Source organism: Solea senegalensis, linkage group LG5, assembly GCF_019176455.1.
Source record: "Solea senegalensis isolate Sse05_10M linkage group LG5, IFAPA_SoseM_1, whole genome shotgun sequence".
NCBI lineage: Eukaryota > Metazoa > Chordata > Actinopteri > Pleuronectiformes > Soleidae > Solea > Solea senegalensis.
In genome coordinates this window covers 22,721,180-22,743,725 of record NC_058025.1, presented here as the reverse complement: position 1 = coordinate 22,743,725, position 22,546 = coordinate 22,721,180, and the positions used below count along the sequence as shown (strand labels likewise).

The window sequence follows — 22,546 nt, the reverse complement described above, 5'->3', positions numbered from 1 at the left end:
TGAATTTGGTTATTTACACATGTGAGTTACCTTGTGTGACCTATCAAAATGGCTGCTGTGCAAAGGTATGTATGTAACGTTAATTTGGTAGTTTGGTGTTTTTTTGTAATTAAACACCATGGAAGTGTTTTTTTAGGTGAATTTCGCATTAGTGAAGGTCCAGTTCTGACTGACACTGTTTCCATGTCATTTTAAAACGGTCTCTATCATGATTTTCCGCTGCTAGTGCTATCGTGGTTCTGGAGGTAATGCTCATGCGCGGACACGCTTTAACGAGAGACCAATAGTACGCGATCATGTGAAACTGACCAACCCTTGACGAAGAACTAAGACAAACAACACGACGCGAGCCAATCATCGGCATACACCCTGAAACAGCATGGCAGATGGGTGTGTCTTCTGTCAGAAGCAGGCGTCGTAAATCCAGCTCGTGGGCATTGTAGCCAATGGGTGACGAGGTTATCGGAAACCAGCCAATTACAGTGCGCGAGGGTTGACGCAGAAACTGTGTCCATTGTGGTTCGCCGACGTGTGCAGAGGCGGGTGGGAATTAGAACCAAAATGGCCGGCGACGTCCCACAGTGGCAGTCAAGCCACACCCCCTGTTGTTGATCGACAGCTTGAAGCCCCAATAGCAGCCTGATTTGTTATGTCCAATATCCAATCACATCGCGGCACACGGGAGCTTTGTGGTGAAGTCCAGCAATTAGCTGTCGTCCACATCAACAAGCCTGTATTTTTGGAGGCAGTTTGACAAACACTGTTCCTCAGCTGATGCCAGCCGCTGTCTGCACATCCAGTCAGAGATATCACGCGTTATTAGCGATAAACCAGCACAAAACTAGCCTGCCACATAGCCGCCGAGGTTGTATGACATCGTCGAGTTGAACTTTAGGACAAGCTAGCTTGTTTTTTCTCTCAATTTCAAGGCTGTGACAACTCAACTCAAGACAACAGCGTCCTCGTCTGTCGCCTGGCTCACTCTTTACGCGACACAAACAAGCTACAGAGCGCTTTTCCGTCGCTATTCTGACAGCTTGCTAACATTAGCCAACTTATTTTCCCCAAAGAGAACATACGCTCAATATTCTTCTTTTTTTCATCTACCAAGCAAGGCTCTACTTTGTTGTCGTCAACAAGCTTTTTATTTTTGTTTTTGAAGAGCTGCCAATAACTACCAAGACGCACAATATTCAGCCAACAAGTAGCATTTTAAAGGCAGCAAAGCAACCACAGCAACCCAGCAGCAGAACCGTTAGTATTATCCTCGGCTAACAGGAGACCTGTACGAACCTCCAAGGCTTTCCTTTTTTTCCCCTTCAGTGACAGGCGCTGCATTCAAGGCATTTAACTTTTAAACAGCCTGTCGTGTGTCACGCTGCACAAGTAAACTCAACTAACATTCTACACCTCGCCATTTAAAGCAGTCGGTTAACACACGAAGCAGCGAGGCTCTGAGCTGAGTTTGACAAGGAGAGGAAGCCAGTGCTGGGACCTGAGGCAGGTTGTGTGCAGCCACGGAATCCCTCATCGTATTGTTATAATATCAGTATTATTGAAAATGGCGGCGATCGGGATGGTGCAGATGTTGATCGAAGCAGCCGAGTACCTTGAACGTAGGGAACGAGGTAAAGTGTAATTGCATTGTTTACCATGGTCTGTTTTTCTCTCTCGGTGTGTGTGTGCGTGCGCGTGTTGAGAGTGAGTGAAAATTTTCAGCGACACCCTTCTCCCGAAATCAGCCTCTTCAAATTCCCGTCAGTGTGAATCCAGAATATAATCTAGACTGTAGTATATGCATACATGTTGTGTGATTTTTCATAAAACAGCAGATTTGGTCATGTACCTAAAATAATGCATTTTGACATTTTTGGACTGTCATGCATGTGTATTTTCATTTGCATGTTTTAGATAGTAAAAGAGTGAATGCATATATGTGGCAGATGCAGTTTAATGTGCAGGGAGGTCGATTTTATGGTAGCCCCTCCTTTCCTTATGTTGTGGTTCACTACTGGGGTTTATTCCAGTTCAAGATGACATCATTGTGCAGGCTGAGGGGGAGAACATACAGTGCATGGACTGCAGGAAATCCATTCAACGTATGCCTGCGCTTCAGTAAAAGACATGGTTACCGAATGACTCGAGATCAAATGTGGCACATTTAGCAGTCTTTCTATTCCCTACCTGGCTCCTTTTCACTGTGGTGCTCTAACAGTATATTTTGCAGTGCCAGATAGCAGCCCATGTGACCACTATGTTTGTTGTTTTCTTGCAGAAGCAGAGCACGGCTATGCCTCCATGCCACCTTTCGTCAGCAGTCGAGAGAGGGAAAGCTTGAAAAGGAAAAGCAAAAGCAAGAAAAATACAAGTAGCAGGTAAATGCTCTCCTGCTCCTTGTGGCCAAAAAAATACACACTTTATTGTTTATCAGCTCAACATGCTGCCCATCATATCCCCACTTCAAGTATGCCCCCACTGAATGCAGCAGAATGAGTCTATTGTTCCCATATTGGTATTTATTATCCACATCAGAATTATAGCATGTAATTGGATTTTGAGCCAGATTGTTTTGCATGTGTGGGGCCAGCTGCACAAAATTCTTCTTTTCATTTTTGAAATTTCATGCCTATGCAGATCACTGAAAAAATAAAATGTATTATTTCTATCCCGACATCATGATTTAATTGATTCAAATCTTAAATCTAAATGTTTTCTTCATATTATTTATATGTACAAATATAAAGACGTTCTCTTCCTGGCTAAAGGAAGTTGTTTTTAAGTCAAAAACACTCCTGTTTTAACTGCAGTTTTCTTTGGGAGGAAATTAATTCATCTGTATCTGTAGCTTTTGGTTTATGACTATCAGATTTTAGAGTTTTTACTGCCCATGTTCAGAGATAGTAAAGCAAATAAAGGCTGATATGATAGGAATTGTGTCAACATACTGCACATACTGTATGCATAACCTAGTTTAGGTATTTAGAGGACAGTCTAAAACTGGCTGGGTCACAGACTACGCTGTGTAATGTGCAAACCATTTGCTTTTGCAAAAAATAACATTGGAATTAGCCAGTTCTCTGCTAATATGTCTCACCTAATTTTTCAAATGGAGAATTTATCCAGAATTTTTACTTATTCTTAAATGTTCCTTGGGCATGTGTAGTTGTGAGTTAAAGGTCATATTTAGACTCCTTGTTGTGTTCATCTTATTGTGTCATTGACAGAAGCAAACAGCAGATTGTAACCAAAACAGTATCTGTGCTCTGATTAATTTGGATATCTGTCAGATATTGATGACATTACCACAAATCCACAGCCAATCTGCCTTTTGTCAATGGTCCAAGCTGCTGGTTGTGGTGTGATGGTGTTTCTTGTCATACATTGCCCCCATAATATTCACATATTTTGGTTTAAATCAAAGATCGATCTGTTAATTACAGTTTACTATTTTCTGATATAGCAGGGCTCCATCCATATCCCAAAGGTAAACTCCTCTCAAACTGGTGTTGTGAATATTACGGGTAGTTCAGTGAACTTTCCAGCAGACAACCTCTGGGATGTGATAGAAAAGTAGAACGACCGCATGAATGTGCAGCCGACAGTAATGGTGAGATGCACTCATTGCAACATAGAGCAGAATCTCAAAGGAAGGTTTCCAACATCTTGTAGAATCAATAGCTGTGTCCTTATCCAGGTGCCACAATCTTCTGAATTTGCATTTGTCACAGAGGCTTAACTAGACAGTCCTATTTTGAAGGCTCTTTCAAATGTAGCTGAAAAATATGTATTTGTGTTTCTGAGCAAGGAAAACTCCAGTTGTGGATGCTTTTCAGGTTGCACTATCCCAAACTTCATTGCTCACGGATGACAAATGTTTGTTTGTTTGTTTTTTTGTTTTTTTTTAAGCGATGGTAGCAAAAAAATGAGACCAACATCAAAGGAATACACTTTTATGTCAGAGCGCAAGGCTTCACCTCAGTTAAATCACAAACAAAATGTGAATATTTGTTAAAATACCACGTTTTTGACCTAGACAATAATATCCAATTGCAGATCTGTTGCTATGCAACAATGGTAAGGGAAGGACAAGCTAGAGACATGATCGGGAAATCCTCTGATGACGACTATCCATTCATTTTTATGACATTAGGAAAACAGGATTGTCTTAGTCCAACTAAAATTGGACTTTCAACATGCATGTAAACACACTGGCTGTCATTATTAACCCTCCAGCTTATCCCATGCCTTCCTCTGTCAAACTGTGTGTGTGTATTTGACTGCAGGGACCATGTAGTGTAGGTTTGTAAACCGGTTAATATATGGCCTTCTCACCTTGTATAACCCAGTGTACATCTATATCCATGTACACGTCACAGGCCTACTATACATTTGAGGATACCGCATGTTGTGTACTCTTTTTGTTTTTTCATTGTTGACAAGTATGTGTTCCTTCACCTCCTTCGCCTCACTTATGATTTATGTCTTTGATCTGTCACAACCTCACAACACATCAACCTGCCTTAACCTGTTCCATTATCCCCATGTGAACTATTATCACACCATGTTCTTCTCCTATTTTGGTGGGCTTGTCTTCTTTGCTTCGAGCATAGTAGTTGTTAAGCTGCAAAGATTTGCATTGTGTTCCAGTCTCATGTACAAACCAGTTTGAAGAGTGTCCTGACCTTAACTGCCTCCTATATGGCTCAATGCTGAGCTTGGTATCCTATGTATAGAGCACATATGTAGTGAAGAATGTAAATCGGCACATGAATGTGTTTATGCATCGGCATGCCACTAGCCCAATGTATATCAGCCTTATTGCTCTCAGATCTAGAGTTACAAGACTGAAATACTGAACTCAAACATGCCTGTACAGCATCATTCATATAGATATATACATTTTTCTCACTGTCTTGACAAATATTTTCGTTATTGGTTAATCATCTATAGTTGTTGTTGTTTCAGTTACTTATTCGGTCCACACAGTTTTTCAGTACATAATGAGCAGTGTTTACCACTAGTTCAGAGCCCCATCCTCCCAGTGGAGAGGTTGTATTCCTTTTTATAGAAATACAATTAATATTTTTGGATATTGAAAATGTGTTTGTTTTTTTCTAAACAAAAGGTGGGTTACAGTCCCTCAGTTATTTTCTGCTGTTGCTCAAACATTTGATGTAGCTTGGAAAATGGCCGTTCTGCTTGAAGATGTATACAACTGATCAAGTCTTAGTTGCAATTGGGTGGGCAAAGTACGCAATTGCCTGGGGCCCTGAGTAGAGGGCAAGGCTCTACATTAATTCAAAGGAACAAAAGTTTGTGAAAACGCCCTTTAACTAGCTTGTTTCAGTTTGGGTGGATGTAGAGTCCCCTGGGCCATTTTGCCCGGGGCCGTCAAAGCCTATTAAAAGCAACTTTTGGCCATCCAAACCAAAATGGAGCCCCGTCCGTAAGTTTACAAACTAAAATAAAGCCTGTAGCATTTTAAAATGTTTGCATTTTGGGGGCCCTCAAATGCTGGTGTAATGTGGATGGGTAGGTGAATCAGGAGCTAAATGTATGTGTTTTAAAAGGAAATTGGAGTAGCATGGATGTAGCCTAAAAGAAGCAGGATGTCGAGTGCTGCAAGAACACTCAAGCTCATGTCCTCACGTGCTTGCATGGCATGACATATTTAGACACGTTAATGAAGAAAATGTCAACAAGCTGCTGCAGGTTTGTCCTTGTTTACAGTTCGAAAAACGGAAGCTCACTAACATTTACTTAATCATCCATTTGTTGAACTACAAGGCCAGGTTAGGCTGCAGCAACTCCTCATCAGCCCTGAACACTTTATCAGCCATTACTTATCACTATTTAAGAGCATTACAGCCATCATGGTCTGTGTAGAGATCAGATGATTTGATGTGGTCTTCTGTGATGCTAGCTCTTGATCATTAATAGGCAGAGCAGCACAGTGACTGAATGAATTTGCCTCTCGGGAAGGTGGGGTTGAATTCTACCAAAGGAGAGTAGATCATTAATTGATCTGTCAAGATAAGCATTTTCTTTTTGTTGCTGTTTAGACTTACAGAAATGTAGGTCAATCAGTCTTGGATGAATTTGAAGACATTCAAGCCAGTATGTTCAAGGCCATCCAGTTCCCGTTGTTTTCCCTTCTTATGGGTGTGTGAGTAGTGGGGGAGGGTTGTCACCATGTTCCTGGTGTGTAAATGTGTATGTGTGTTGGTAGAAGGGACTCCACCCTTCCCCTCATGTATGCATTGCTCTCCTTCTTGCTTTTGCCCCTCCACACCTCGTGTGTCTTTCCTGCTCTATTCCCACTCTTGGTTGGCCAGGCAGTGGAGAGAACCAGCTCCTCCATTACATAGATGGAGACTCGTAGCCACCCACACCCAACCCCCACCCCTATAGGCAAAGGCAAATGGAGTCTAATGCTGTGGACCTGGAGACGGTACAGCAAGGCTTCACATGGGAACGGTTAATGAAAGAATAATGTGAGCAGAAGACGAAACTTATAGAATTCCTCACTTGAGCAATGGACAGTGTTTGAAGATTCAGGTCTTGACAATGTACAAAATTGCATTTTTACACATGGAACACACAACAGCATTCTGTCTAAAGCCATTCTCAACCTTTTCCCGTCTTATTTAGTGCAGATGGGTCTGCCATTTTAGACTTTAGTTCAGTCTACGATCCTTGGTTTTATGTCACGATAAATCGTATAAGTTTTTAATTCCCAATTCGATTGTCTCCAAGGTGTCATGAGTGATAAAATGTCCATTTGTTTTCAATGTACCACACTCAGGCCTCATTCTAACATTTAAATACTTTATAAACAATATCAATGTAACAATAACAAATTTGAAACTAACTCTAAAATGAAGAGAAGTCATAGAATCATTTGGCTCTGTGTTCTGCTCTGAAGAGCCAGCAATCTGTTGTAAAGGCCACTAAATCTGCACTAAGTCAACACCTTTGTAGTACGATATGACCTGCTTGGCACTGGTAGTGTGGTTTCAGTACATAACTCAAATGTTTAAATTTGGTTATTCCACCACTGAATAAGGTCGCATGTCTGATGCGACAAACATGCCTTTATCACTAGTTATCGCTTGAATGCAAGTCAAGTTTTGCTCCAAATGAGGATGGAGGAGTTGACTTCTTGTTTTCGTTGATACATGTACGCCGAGATTGTGAGACCCCTACTGTTTACCTTGTTGTGTTCTTGTTTGTCATTGAATTTATTGGCAGACTGCACTGTGTGACAGTTGGATCCTGTTACGCTATTTGTATTTGCTGTTCTTATGTAGCTATTGCCATCTGACCGACACACTGAGTGGTGAAAATACAGGCCAGATCAGGGTCTGTTCCAAACTGTGATGTGGCGAGCTGAACTGCACTTAACCAGTTTATACACAGTTATAGTGGATATGTTCCATTGAATTTAGGTGACAATGATTCTAGGTAGAGCATGCAGCAAGACATGATGCAAGAAGACTGCGATATTTGTACTGCAACCTTTTTGAGGTTGGGTTTCTTTACTTCTTTGCACAATGGATGATAGAAACATCATCAACATGCCAACAAACTCATTGAATCTCCTGCACAATCACTGATCCTATTTACGCATGGGATCAGTTGGACATTAAACAGGCTATGTACTATGTAGCCGTCAGGATGAAGTCCGTTCATGTGTCATCCATCTGATTCAGACATTTGAGCTTTCAATTCCAGTTCCTTCTACTTAGGTTAGCAGGAGAGGAGGAGTTTAGCAGAAGGAGAACATGATGCATGATGTTTCAGAAACAAATGACAACTCTTAACAGGAACTGTATTGTACTTGTCCCTCCTAAAGCGAAAGTCAACTTTCATCCATCCATTTTCTACCACTTAATCCTCCACATGTAAACCTACTGTGTATAAGATAATGTAATCAAGTGTAAATGATGCAGTCAGTGATCACATTGATAGACCAGGACTCCAATGTAAATAACTGATTGGGGATTAGAGAACTCATACATTACTCCACATGGCTTACAGTGAATAATCTCCAGAGTACTCAGTAGGGCTTTGTATCAAACTTCTCTACCTTTGTGTTATCGACTGAACTTCCTCTGCATAACTTAATATCTAAAGATGTGTTGTCATTTGATACCAAATTTCGGTACTTTAAAGGGTTAATCTCATCAGCATCTTGGAGCATGCAGGAAGTTGGAGAAGATAGAGTGAGTGAGTGACTGTGTTGTTTTGGCTGGTGCTTGTTTAATGAATAAAGGTAACTCTTCAGTGAATGAATATGATATTAAAAAGGTGCTTCACTGAGGACAGCAGTGGTGTCAAAATGTTGAAGCAAATGTTGAACTTTGTTTAGCTTGTGGCAGCGCAGTGACAATTGTGGTTGTTCACTAAAGTTACATTACTGTGTACTTTAGGGTTGCTCACACAATAGCAACTAACAATCCTCCTTCAGGTGATACATTATTACACATAACATTATTCTGGGTTGGAAGGTGAACCACTCTCAATTCAATTCAATTTGATTTGTATAGCGCCAAATCATAACGTACATTATCTCAAGGCACTGTAGATAGACACCATTATGGAGAGCAGAGAAACCCAACAGTTCACACAATGAGCAAACACTAGGCATCAGTGGAGAGAGAAAAAAAACTCCCTGTGAATAGGTAGAAATCTCTGACAGAACCAGACTCAATGACGTGCAGCCATCTGCCTCGACCGGTTGGGGTGAAAGGTAAAATGGGGGACATAGGAGAGGTGGGGGAGAGAAAAGACAAGAGGGAGACCAGGAGCAGATATACAACAACTGTATTAAGTTATAAGTTCACACAGGACAGCTAGCATCAGTGATGACATGTTTATAGCACTACAATGTCATTTATATAAGCAGCAGCAGAGATAAAAATTACAGCGTTTAATTATAGCATCATAATAATGGTCATGATATGTATGATAATAATAATAATAATAATAATAATAATAATAATAATAATAATAATAATACACTCAAAACTGGATCTGGATCCTGCAAGATAAGGACACAGAGAGAGGAAAGAAAGATCCAAACTAGAGAGAGAAAGAAGAAGAAGGTTAATGACATATAATAAAGTCATATTCATACCCTGAGTGTGGAAGAGTGTGTGTGTGCACCACAGGAATTCCCCCAGCAGTCTAGGTCTATAGCAGCATAACTAAGAGATGACCCAGGTTTCCCTGAGCCAGCTCAAACTATAAGCTTTATCAAAAAGGAAAGTTATAAGTCTAACTTTAAATACAGAGTGAGTTGACGGTAAACCAAACTGCAGTTTTCAGACTCTCAGAACTGAAAAAGCACCTAAGACCTTATCCACATAGAAACAGAAGTTTCCCTACATAATCCTTGCCCTTTTCTTTTTTTCTTCATTTGAAGAAATGTCTTCTTATTACAAACATGTTTGATCAATACCAGCTCTATCAATCATACTAGAATCAGTGGTACCTCACTGCAGCATGGCCGTGTTAGGTAGCACAGGCGTAGAGGATAATCAGACAGTGGCAGGTGTCCCACAGCCTGAAATCCAGCCTGAACAAGCGGGATCATTTCCTTTCCAGTGCTGTTATGTCACCAGTGGCTGTCTGCCCTGCACTGGAATGTACACTGGCTGAAGTGGGCCAAGTGAAAGAGAGAGAAATAGGGAGAACATCCAAAGAGACGAGCTGAAACAAGATGATACCCATTGGCATTTTTTGCATCTTACACAAACAAAATACCTGACCCATAACCACTACCCTAACCTAAACCTAATTTTATCCGTAACACCTCAATACATCATCTAATTTTAAAGGTTACACATGCACAAATAACTCTAACTACATTTGTATTTCTTTGAACAGGCTGCTGGCAGCTTCACCCCACATAACGACAATTACATACACTCTTATATGCACATTGATTAAACACAGTGAGTTTTCTTCTGTGTGTGTGTGTGTGTGTGCGTGCCGTCACAGGACAGCAGTGAGTCTCTCTCCTCTGTGTGTGTGCAGGTTGGTCACGGGGTGGTGACAGTCTTGGACTACGCAGAGCTGAAGGTGCGGGGGTTATTTTAGGATGTGGGGTGGGAGGATCGGGTGGGTTAGGTGAAGGTAGAGGAGACTTCAGAGGAGGAATACAGTGGGGGTTCTTCGGCTTTGCTTTCAGCCACTCTTTAACCCAGCTTTACCACCCAGCTGCCCTTTTAGTGTTTTTTTTTTTACCTGGGTCAGACCAGTACATTCCTCCCTAACGCTACACTTGACCCCATCTTTTCCTCCTCTGTGTGTGTCTGAGTGTGTGTGTTTGACTCATATCACAATATACCTATTTATATATATATATATATAATTCAATATCAATTTATATCGTGATATAAATCAAATCAATATTTCTGTCAAGCATAAAGGTAAGGCTGGGCTTTATGGCTTACAAATAATATCTCATTATATATCATGATGTACAAGATTATATGGGGATATAAAGCTGCATGCACACACAACACACAAGTTGTTTCTCTGGGCTCATGAAAGGTTTTCTTTTGAGATGTGAAGAGTTGGAACGGTTTATGATCTTTATAACTTTATGTTTAAAATGACCTTTTTAGTACCTTTAATTTCAATACCTGGTTTATTTCTTTGGTTGGAGTGTGAAATTGACATGGAATAAATATGGTCAAATTTTTCTATGACACAAATAGTCAGGCTTAGAATTAAATACTTTTTAAAATTTAATTATGTCAATTCCAGGTATTTTTTTAATCAAAATATTTATTTTATTTCTAATATTTAGTGTTTTTCACTAAATATGATGATTATCAATGCAACAGCCTCTAAAACCATTAAAAGTCATCACAGATACCTTATTACGATATGACCATATCCAAAATCTACGACGATATCTTGTCTCATCACACGATCTAGATATAATATCGATATTACCCAGCCCTAATACACATCACTACATTTTAATTTAAATATGGCTGTGTCCACATGACTGTTTCTGCCCAGATATGTGACCATTCAGGTACACTGGGCATTGGGGGAATGCCCAGTGTACAGCTGACAGTAGTTGCAGCACATAAGAAGCATTTATGAAGTAAATGCCTGTAACTTATCACCAATTAAAATTTCTTCCATGTCAGTTTTTCAAACCAGAAATCCACATACGTCACCTGCAGTCAGGCTCCTATTGGATGATACGAGCTGTCATCGTGTGCTATTAAAGAAGACCTCTATTTAATTATACAAGCAATTGACACCATTAAAGGAATACTTTTCCAATTTGCATGTGGCTTTGTATTGCTAGAATAGTGGTAGAATTTTTTAAAAATTGTGCTTTGCGTCATTTGACTCAGCGCAGCAGACGTCAAGGTCAAGGTTTGAAACTACAACGCCAGTTCCGCACTTTTTAGACTCACCCATAGGGGGGACGAGACTTCATTCCCAGAATGTAAACACGGACATGGACTTCACATAGACTTCCATTCAAACCAAGTTCTTTTTGCAACCAACAGAGTCACCTGTGGTGGCTGCTACTTCCTGGGATTCCCTTTTCAAAACTGAGTCCAATTCCTCTATACAGTCTCTGATCCAGGCTAAAATGCAGCCTTGGAGTTTTCATTCAAAAATGGAGCCAGCTGAGGTTTTTTTAACTTCTCCATTTTGTTTTTCCGCTATGAAACACCACAGTAGTGTGCCTTCCTTCAGCACTGTGCCCCCACCCCCACCTTGCTCAGTACTAATCAGGCAACATGAAGGAGCATAGTCCTGTCTACCCTATCGTTGGTGGTTACTGTTACTATGTTTACTGCTGGCCTCCTCATGTATCTGTATGCTCTTTCAAAAACCTTTCTCTTTCTCTACAGAACAAGCCTCAGGCATTGGAAAAAATATATTTTTCTCAGAATCTTATTTTGTCATTTATTCTGGGTGCTCATGCACTCCCACACACTCTCTCTCCTGTCTCTCCTGCAGCGGACTGCAGTGATGACACAGAGAGAGAGAGAGAGAGAGAGAGAATCTAGCCCTGATCAGTCAGTCACTTAATTATGTGTGTGCTGTCATTTTCTCATATGAGCTTTTTTTTTATTTCCGCAGGTCTACGCACAACGAAATGGAAAAGAACAGGTATGTAAAAGTGTGTGTGTGTGTGTGTGTGTGTTGTTCCTCAGTTCATATTAAGACCAGCTCATACCACAGAAGCCCTCCCCCACTGTTGCCATGGAAGTGTCTATAAATCATGGGGTTTTCAATGAAAACTGTTCATATACACATATCACATTATTAAGAATCGGGTGTGATAGATGAAGATGGATGATCATTTTATGGAATTAAATGGAATATGTTGAGGAATGATGAGATTAGTCTGATTTTAGTATTCCGGATGAATTCATGTTTAAGGAAGATTTTATTCTAAATAGAGGAAATCAAAAACTGCCCAAGACACCAGAAAGCTGAATATTACTTAAACGGCTTCAGATAATTAGTAATTGGAGAATTAGTTGTTGAATTGAATCACTGTCCTGTTGTTCTGATAAAACTACTATGTCCCTCTCAGTAAATGGAGTAATGTGTTAACATGAGTCAGTCGTGGTTACGGTGATATCTGATTGACCTAGGACCTGTATCAAAGTGTTTGCAGGCTGAGTCGTTTTTATGATCCACATTATGTGCAAACTGAAGGGACATAATACACTTTTAGAAGTGTATTCATGTCCCGTGTAATAAAGCTCTTGGCTCACTGGTGCCAAAAGAACCACTGGCCTCTTACCGTCCTGTGAAACTAATGAGACAAATGTGGCATCATTGTTGTATCAGGTAGCTCAGTGTGCCCTTTGGCACTTTAGCTGAGCTTATCTGGTTTCACAAACTTTTTTAACACAATTAACTCATTAATTAGAACTCATGTGTCTTCAACAGAGTTCCTTAGAAAGTCATTGAAACCATGAGTCGAATAAACAAGCAAAGAAATGGAGAACGAAGTCATAATGGAAGTTGAATTTTATGATTTTGATGAAAGCACTTCATGCTACCTATCCATATGGCAGTTCATTTACCAGACACATAAAACCAGTATGAGCCAATGTGTAGGACACATGATGACGTTGAAGAAGTGTTTAAAATACGGCTCAGTGGTAATGAAGGCAGTGGAGGCCCAGATGCACAGTGCAAAACATTTCCCAGTTCTGTTCCTCTCTCACCTCCAACGTGCCTCCACCCCAATGTCTGACACTAACACCAGGAACAGCAGCAGTGTAGGCCTTTTTATCTTAAATTTCATTAAAAAGTCATAGTCACTTTAAAGGTCCAGTGTGTAAGAATTAGTGCCACCTAATGTTGAGACTTGATAAGCTGATGGGGTTCCCATAGATGCAGATGTTTGTTGTCGGTCTGTTCATCAGGTTTATGTGGTTCTTTTCTGGTTTGTCTGTTTGGGCTGCTGTAGAAACAAGGTCAGGCCCTTGTCTGAAGCACATAAAAACCCTTAAACAAACATGCTTATGGTGGTATATTCAATTTCTGCACCTACAAACGGCACTGAGGTGTGTGTGTGTGTGTGTGTGTGTGTTAACATTATAACCAACTGTCTTTTAAATGAGAAAGGCAGACAGTAAACTTATCCTTATTTTTGCTTTAGCTTTGTAGCTCCAGTCCCCATCGGCTGTCATAAAACACAACGTTTAGAGAGTGTGTGTGTGTGTGTCTACATGTCTACGTAACACGACTCCAGCCACCACCACACCCTTTTTTTTTGTGCACGCAATGCCACCCTCGCTTGTCCTCAGCAGTTACTGTTGGAGGTCAGAGGTCGAGAGTGAGGGTTTTTGTAGATTTAGTTAGTGGCTTAGTACTTCAGTGGAGCGAAAGACCAAGATGGGCTGATCACCCATTTATGAGGTACAGTAAAATCTTCTGTCATGCTTTGCCTTAGGTATGTGAGGTCTTTAATTAAACAACAATCAAAAACAGAGCAGACATCACTCAGTTTGAGTGCAGCGTTGCTGGGTTGGTGACAGCCGTCAGTCAGCTGTGTTTTCAGTGGTATGATGACCGTAGGTCAATACAGTGATACTGTGATATTTCAGCTTGAGGTTATTATACTGTCAGATTCACATCCAGTCCCCTCCCCTATCTGTCTTTAGGCACCAATCCAGTGTGCATGTTTCCATCTACCGAGCACAAATGCACATTTTTGCCCAGTATATGCCCAGCTAGCCATGGGCATATACTGCTAGAGGTCAGAGGGCATTCATTGCGTGACATCCGACCAATCATATGTCTCTTACACATGTGAATTTTATTTAAAATGGAGGCACACAACGAGCAGACTCACAAATGTTTATGGTGTAACAGGAGGAAAATAACTTGTGATTTGTTGGATGCAATAACCAAACTATTATACCGCATTCACACAAGTCAATAAACCTGTTTAATCCAGGTTTATGACCAAAGTTCATGTTCATGTAGAACTACAGTGCCTTTTTTATTTTTAATTGTACTGTTAATACAGTATTTTAACATGCTTTAAATTGTAAATAACTGCCAGATATTCTGGAAAAAGGAAAATTTCTGACCCTTTTTATGGTTAAAATAAGCAAAAAGAAAGGCTTAGGTGTTAAAGGGTTAATCTGTTTTGGCAGAGATGCAAAATCCAGCAACACAAATCTTATTTAGTGAACTTTGGACAACAGTGATTGTTTTATATTTCATTTTATTTTGTTTTATCAGTGACTTGTACTGTAATTGTTCACTAACTATTGAATTAGAACAGGGAGGGACAGAAGTGATTTTCTTTTTCCTCTGACTCATTTTGTTTCTGGTGCATTTTTTACATTACATTTCAGGCCTTCACAAATACAGAGTTGAAATATTTCAAGAAAATCCAGAAATTTTAGTATGAATAAGCCTCAAGTTATGTGACAAGAGTAAACCAATCACAGCCACAGGGCGTTACTGTCTGAGAACAAACACTACAATTTTGTTTTGTTCCTTTTCTCACACACCTGAAACTCCAGATCCATTTCTCTTTTGTTTGGTTAGAGTAAACGGCTACAAGTTACGCATGCAGGAGGACATGAGGTGAGAAGCTACTGTGAGAAACCAGTCTACAATGCAAGAACCATCCCAGGTGTCAGTGGTTTTACTAAAACAGTTTGACTTGTTTCAGGTGCAAACAGGTACAGAGGTGAGAGGATACAAGTGTTAATTCAGATCAAGAAAATGAATCTCACCTCAGGCCGACAGCACACAACAAACAAATAGACCTGTAGCTTTACATGAGCTGTATTGAGGTATTGTTAGAATATGTTAGTAATGTTGAAACAATACTCATACACTGACACCAAGATTTATATTTAAATAGATTTATTATATATTAAAATAGAATTAAAATCCCAAACACTGCAAAATAAACATCGAAACTGAGCAACGTTAATAATAATCACAGTAAAAAAAAACTTGAATAAGCTTAACATCATTATCCAATTTTGTTTGTAAAGCACTTTAAAAACAACTGAACAGCTGAAACAAAGTGCTGTACATCAAAGATAACTAAAACAAATTAAATATAAAATTATAAGACCTAATAGACCTAAGAACAAACAATAAAATGCTGTAGAAAGTATAAAAACAACACAAATAAACAAGTCATACATTAAAAATATATAAAAAAGATGAAACCAATGTCTCGTACTGGGTCGACTGCCAAAGAGTAAATATGGGTTTTAATTATTATAAATATTATTACACCATTGGAACATTGTAGTAAGGCTTCATCATCCTCTCCACTATTTGGAATGGCATCATATTATTTGCAGTGAAGAAGGAAATGGTCTCATTTAAGTCATGCACATACGGGGAGAACACGCAAGGCCCTTTTTCCGACCCGGGTCCTCTGACGACTGACCACTACACCAACCGCGTGGCTCGAGCTAGCTATATACAGTACGTGTGTCAATTCAAACACAGGCACAGCAGACTGCGCGCCAATCCGACATTGTGAGTTTCCCTGGTCCTGAACAAGCAGGTAACACAGATGACATGTAAAAGAAATTATACACACATGAGCCATTCGATTGGATATCACTCCAGTACATTTGTGACCAGCTAGCGAAATCGTATCAACTTTTCCAGACTTTTCAAGGCATTCAAGACCACCCTGTCTTAGAAGGCGGAAAAATGTCCCAAGGACATCTCCTCTCACGTCCTCCCTCTGGTATGTCTTCACGACATAACGTGTCTTGCAAGTTTTCCACACCGTGCCAATTAAAACTAATACGGCAACATTCACCGCCGGGAATTTTACCGTGGTTTACCATGACACTTGTAACCGTTACCCGCCTTAGCTGTACATACTCACCTATTGACACACTGCACCAGAATAACCTGCTGCTGAAATAGCACAGTGCGGCGCTGCCACGCCTGCAGTGTTTTGTCTCCGTCAGTCACCTGTTGTGTTTCGCGAGGCTGGTGCTCTTCATCAGTGTTTAGCAAACATTATCCAGCGCGGCTGCAGCTGATCCCTCATTATGTCAGAACAATTTCCATGTTATGCAACGACAGTCTGCCGTGTGTCAACTGAGGAACCGGCTCCTAGTTTCACTTGAATACTACTGTGTGTGTGTGTGTGTGTGTGTGTGTTGTAAAAGGCCAAGGGGTAAGGATATTGTGTGACTTTGAATACACATTTGCTGGCAGTTATGCTCGAGCAGCAGCAGCAGCAGATAATAAACCAGCAACTCGTCCAGGCAGCCGTCCGTCAGCTGCCAAAATAACATTTTTAAATCGCTGTCAGGAAGAGGCTGACGTAGACACACACACCCACCCCGCTCAGCCACATACCCACAGAGTCACACACAGACACATACACACTCTGCCAAAGCTGGAACTGGAGGTGTGTGTTGTGTAACAGCGAGGTCAAGTGGTCACTGACGCCCACCAGACCTCGCCAGCTGCCAATACTGCAGCTTAGAGCGGCTGACTGTGATACACGAGGAAATGGATTGGAGATTAGAAACTCTGTGTGAAACTGTGTGTGGGTGGGTGGGTGTTTGTGTGTCACTGATGATGTGAGTACATCACCACACTTCTGTAGCAACGTTATGTTACAATCCTCACTTCCTGTGTAGAAATCGACATAAAGCCGAGGTAGTGACTCAATATTCCAAGAGGTCCAGGTTGACTTTAAAACAAGAAAAGTATTCATATTTTAGTTTTTCATAATGAGCGCTGTAATTAAATTGAACAAATGGTCTTTTTTTTCAGTTGAAACATTAAACAGGCCTTCATAACAAAAATGTTCTATGACATTTTAGAGAATAAATTAATCTAGTACCTTTTTGATCAATTCTTTTTTTTAATAACGAAACATCTTTTAATCTCTGTACTGTCTTGATTTCTCTTTTCAGATTTGAAATGACTTTTCTTTGATTATCAGGTTATTCATGCATGCAAATTCACTGATGTGATTGGCCTGAGAGCATGTAATTAGTCTGCATTTCCCACATGCCTTAAAAGCTCCAAAAACTGTGGCGGCAGTTGAATATGTAAACGCTGTTGTCTTGTCATGAAGTTGGAATTACCAATGATTCATGGAGCGAGGTCAGTGGCTTCTGGTTCCGCATCCGGAACCCAGTCCGCTTGTCAGAGACCTCCCACATGTGGCCTTTTACTGTTTACTCACCGCATCTTAAGTCTGTTGATTCACTCCAGTATTTGCAAAAGGGCCATAAAACACAGGAAAACATACAAATGTGTCGTTGACTGTTAAACATTTTTTTACTTTCTTTATTTTTCCGTTCATGAGTCAGCCCCATGTTTTCATTTTAGGTTTTTTTCTTTAAATAAGTATCATGACACAAGATTTACAATCTCGATACTGATACCAAGGAAAATACTTAGTTACCATAAAGATTAGAACAATAAAAGTTATATTTACAGTATTTCTAGCCACCATATTGTGGTATTGTTTAGGCGTATCACATGTGTGGAGTGTGGATGAGGCCAATGCTCACTTTTAGTTTTTCTTTGAGCATCAATTCTTTTAATACTAAACTTTGTGTGTTAATCCCTGGTTGCAGTAACAGTTTACTCTGGGTGTGAAGCGATTACTTAACGGCTCATGTGCTCACACCTTGAGAAGCTGGTGGAGCTGCAATTTGTGGTTTCGTGGAAAAGTTGCGAGAAATCTGATACCTTTTTACCTTATGTGATGAGTCGGTGTCGGCTGAAGCTGTGAAGTTGAAGCAGTAATTTGTGTCGCATTACGTTCACGATTGTGGTTGATGGATGATTTCTTTACTCATCCAAGTAAACAACCCACAACTGCTACGCCTGGAGCTGTGCTCAACCAGACGTAGTAGAATGTGACCAACAGCTCGAGTCATGTGACACACAAACGCAGAACGTGCTCAGTCAAACCGGTCTTTGCCGGTCTTGCTCACGCACTTGAGTCCGAGCATACAGCAACAATCAAAAAGGTGAATTAAACGACACTTAATTCTCTCATATCTCATATAAAGTATATGATTGTAACTTGAATCGACTTAATATCATATACTCCTTGCTTGATCACCTGGCATACACTTATATAGAACATGAACTGTTTTAAAGATACCTGGCTTATGTTTGTAATGTTTTTCCTACAGAAAGTTAAATGACCTCATTGGAACTGATAATTTAGTGAAGCAACAATACACAAAACATATTTTGGTAAAGAAGCCATTGAAAACCACATTGTGATTTTAAAAAATTCAAAACATTCTCACCAGAAGACTAGAATAGCGCTATTTGTAAAAATTTGGTTGATTCACCAAGGTCAACAAAAAAAAACCTAACCCCTGTGCGTGCATGCGTGTGCGTGTGTGTGCGTGTGTGTGTGTGTGTGTGTGTTCCACTCTCCGACCACAGTAAATACAGTTAGATGGCTCTCACTTGTGTGGCAGAGTTGTGCATTTCCTTCTCATAAAGTATTTAGGTTTATTATACAAAGTCGGTACATGTGTCGCTTTTCACTTTTGTTTTTTACCTTTTTAACCCCGCCCCCCCCTCTGTCTCTCTCCCTGTGCAGACGAGCACATCTACGGCTGTGTTTAGAGAGACTGAAATCCCTCGTTCCCTTGGGACCAGATGCTAACAGGCACACCACGCTCAGCCTGCTGATGAAGGCCAAAGATCACATCAAGGTGCGTGTGAAGCTCGCACCTAATGAAGAGGGCAGTGTGTTGACCGCTGTGGTGAAAAAGTGCACTAGCACTCTGTGTTGCAGTGATTGGAATATTATAGCTGACGGGGTCAACACACACACACAGACACAGACAGAGAGCAGTGTTATGAACATTGTTCCCTCTCTTCTCTTCCTATCTGCAGAGGTTGGAGGAGAGCGACAAAAGGGCTCAGCACACTTTAGAGCAGCTACAACGGGAGCAGAGGCACCTGAGGAGGCGCCTGGAGCAGCTGGGGGTGGAGAGGACCCGCATGGACAGCACTGGCTCCACTCTGTCGTCTTCCGAGAAGTCGGACTCTGACCAGGGTGAGCGGGACACAAACAGAATATACTCATAGTATCTTTCCTACTAGGGATGAGCCGACGTATCATTCTGGTCAAAGTTTAGGAAAAAGTTGAATTCATTACGATCTCAAAAATCCTAAAAATAGAGACGTCTAGTCACTTTACTTGTACTTGAGGCCGTGATATTGACATCCAACATGAAATCTCTCATTTCCACAAATGACATGTTATTGTGCAAAGAATTCATTTTCATACAGCGTTTTTGAAACATATTTAATTTTTGTTGTTATTCAGAGATTGTAATTAATGTTACAGCGTGGCGAGAAGCTCAAGGAAAACTCAGAGCTATTCATCTTCCTGTTATCATCTGTCCTTCATAAAATCCAATGTAAAATGTAAACGAAAAGGCCAGCGCAGGTGCGCCGTTAGCAGCAAATTGTAATCCACAATGATTTATTGAAGCCATTTACAGAGATTTGTTAAATGACAAAGTTGAATATGGTTAATCTTCTCATATTCTAACTATTGCCTGAAGTATTTACTCCTGTGCAGTCACTCAGAATAATAAATAAAGGGAGACCAGTGTACCATATATTAATATCAGTATTATAGTAATTAATATCACTTAAAACGGCATCCTCTTATTTAAAATTGATGATGATTTGATGTATAATTGGTTGCATTTGAAGATAGGTTTGTAAATAAATCAGTTCCAGTCTTGAGTCCTGATCGAGACTGAGACAGGACCAAGTTAAAATATGTCAGAGTCTTGGACGAGACCTTCATAAAGAGTTGTCCTGAGACCAAGGCTGAACAGAACTTGAGGAAGTATTTACTCATGTGTTTCATTGTCCTCTCTTGTTCTAACCACCGGGTTATTGTGTCCCAACAGAAGACCTGGACGTGGACGTGGAGGGCACAGACTACCTGCTGGGTGACCTGGAGTGGAGCACCAGCAGTGTGAGTGACTCAGGAGACGAGCGAGGCAGCCTGCGCAGCAGCTGTAGCGATGAGGGCTACTCCAGCGCCAGCCTGCTGCGCCTGCAGGACACTCAGGAGACGGCCAAGCAGCTGGGCTGCAGCCTATAAACAGCACTGGTCACTGAGCCAGCACCCACCCACCGTCCTCCCCTCAGCCTATCCTGTCCCAAGATGGATTCGTGATTCCCTGATCCCGCCCTCACCCTCCCTCCCTCCCTTCCTTTCCTTCCTTCCTTCCGTCCCTGCCTCTGTTGCCACTAGGACTGACCATGTCCAACGCCTCTCTAGCCAGGCGGCTGCGGACTCCCTCTCCCCAAAGAGGCTTCCATTCGGACTGCAGCTCCCCTCGATACACCGGCCCACATTTAGTCCATCCTCAGCGGTCAGTCTTTAGGGTGTTACTCACTCTGCTCGGCACCAATCAAATGAGTGGGATTTAAAAGACACTCCACCCCCTCCATCTGTCAGAACCGCAACTTTCAGCCAGAGAATGTTACCACACAATATCCCACTGCCTCTTTGTCTATGCCTCAAGAGCCATAGGAAGAACTTAACCAGATCCATCATTACTGCACACATACACACACATGCGTGCATACATAAACAAACACACACACACACACACACACACACACCCCTTCGTCACTCCCTGTTGTCCAGTGAGACGGAGTTCTCTCTGAGGTGTGACACTGACACGATGTGCTCACCAGTCGATCCATCCGTGCATGGTGATTTGCACTTAAAATTTCTGCTTTTTTTCTAAGCGAAACTGAGTCATCTTTTTCTCAAACACCGTCTCTTTAAGACGTTAAGTGAGCGTTCAAAGACCTTGTCAGTTGTCCGCCCGTGCCGCGTGGTGCAGCAGATTGTTTTCTTTTCCTTTTTTTTGTGTGGACGCTGAATCAGATTGTCGGAGGCCGACAGCAATACGTCCCCTCAGCAGCAGCCAGGCGATCTGGTGACGACGCTGTAGTTTTCTGTCCACGCCTGCACTTCAGAAGTTTAACTAAGACAAAAAGAAACAACAAAAAAAATTGTGCAGCATGAGATTGTGAAGGGCCAGGGGTATGTGGGCGGGTTTTTGTGGGGGTGGGTTTTATGTTTTCCTGCCTCTCTCTGACGACGGTGGCGTTTTTACAGCATCCTTTTATCGTGTGTGTGTGTGTGTGTGTGTGTTTGTCATGCAGGAGTCACAAGCTAGTTGGGAGACATGTGATCACCAGCCACCGGGCCCAATGCTGGTATATTTTAGGCAGGTGCTGGTGCGTTTTTGTACGCTACTCCTTCACTGCCCTGTTCACCAGGTGTTTTGAAGTCAGGGAAGAGCAGTCGAGAGACTGGAGCACATTCCACTGTGGAGAGAGAGAAAGGACAGGCGGGCAGGAGTGACTGAGAGTGTTATTTCTCGCGAGTGGATGTTCGTGGGCAGATGTTTGAGACGTGAGGCGCGTCGACATCTTTGTCTGTGTGTCCACATCTGAAAAAAATCTCTCAAATGTTTAAACCACAGATTTTCTCTCCTTCGTCTTGCCTTGATAGCTATTTATTGCTTTTGCAAAAAAAAAAAGAGAAAAGAGTACACAATTTAATGTAAATAGTTTACAGAAAGATCTCTATGTCTATCAGCAAATGTATTTATTAGATATTCGGAATATATGGATTAATATAAATATATATATATACATATATATATATATATATATATATATATATATATATATATATATATACAAACAAAAATATATTTACTTAGTCATAGCCATGTTCTTGTGAGAGTTTTCTATGTGTAGTTTGTTTGCACAGCCTAGTCGATCTATAAAGTATTTAGAGATGTCTCTTGTGCCTCGAGGTGTTTGTGTCTGTTCATCTTGCCCTTTTTTAAAGGAAGGATAATAGGACAAAAAAAAGTTTTAAAAATGGGAATTACTTTAAAAAACAAAAAACAAAAAAAGAAGTGAGAGGAGCTGGTGGTCAGGTCCTGGGGAACTGTAGAAGCAAAATGACGTCTCTCTCAGGATCCTCCGCCGC

The 22,546-nt window shown here is 41.0% G+C and overlaps 1 protein-coding gene across 1 annotated transcript; it reads left to right on the top strand.

The window, feature by feature from the left end:
• The first annotated feature begins 714 nt into the window (after nt 1-714).
• On the top strand, nt 715-22,194 carry mxd1 (MAX dimerization protein 1). Its single transcript, XM_044026477.1, has 6 exons — nt 715-1,628; nt 2,276-2,375; nt 12,127-12,156; nt 19,097-19,211; nt 19,396-19,558; nt 20,430-22,194. Exons 1-6 carry the CDS (start codon nt 1,562-1,564, stop codon nt 20,624-20,626), a joined length of 672 nt encoding a protein of 223 aa, XP_043882412.1. The 5' UTR covers nt 715-1,561; the 3' UTR covers nt 20,627-22,194.
• The last annotated feature ends 352 nt before the right edge of the window (nt 22,195-22,546 follow it).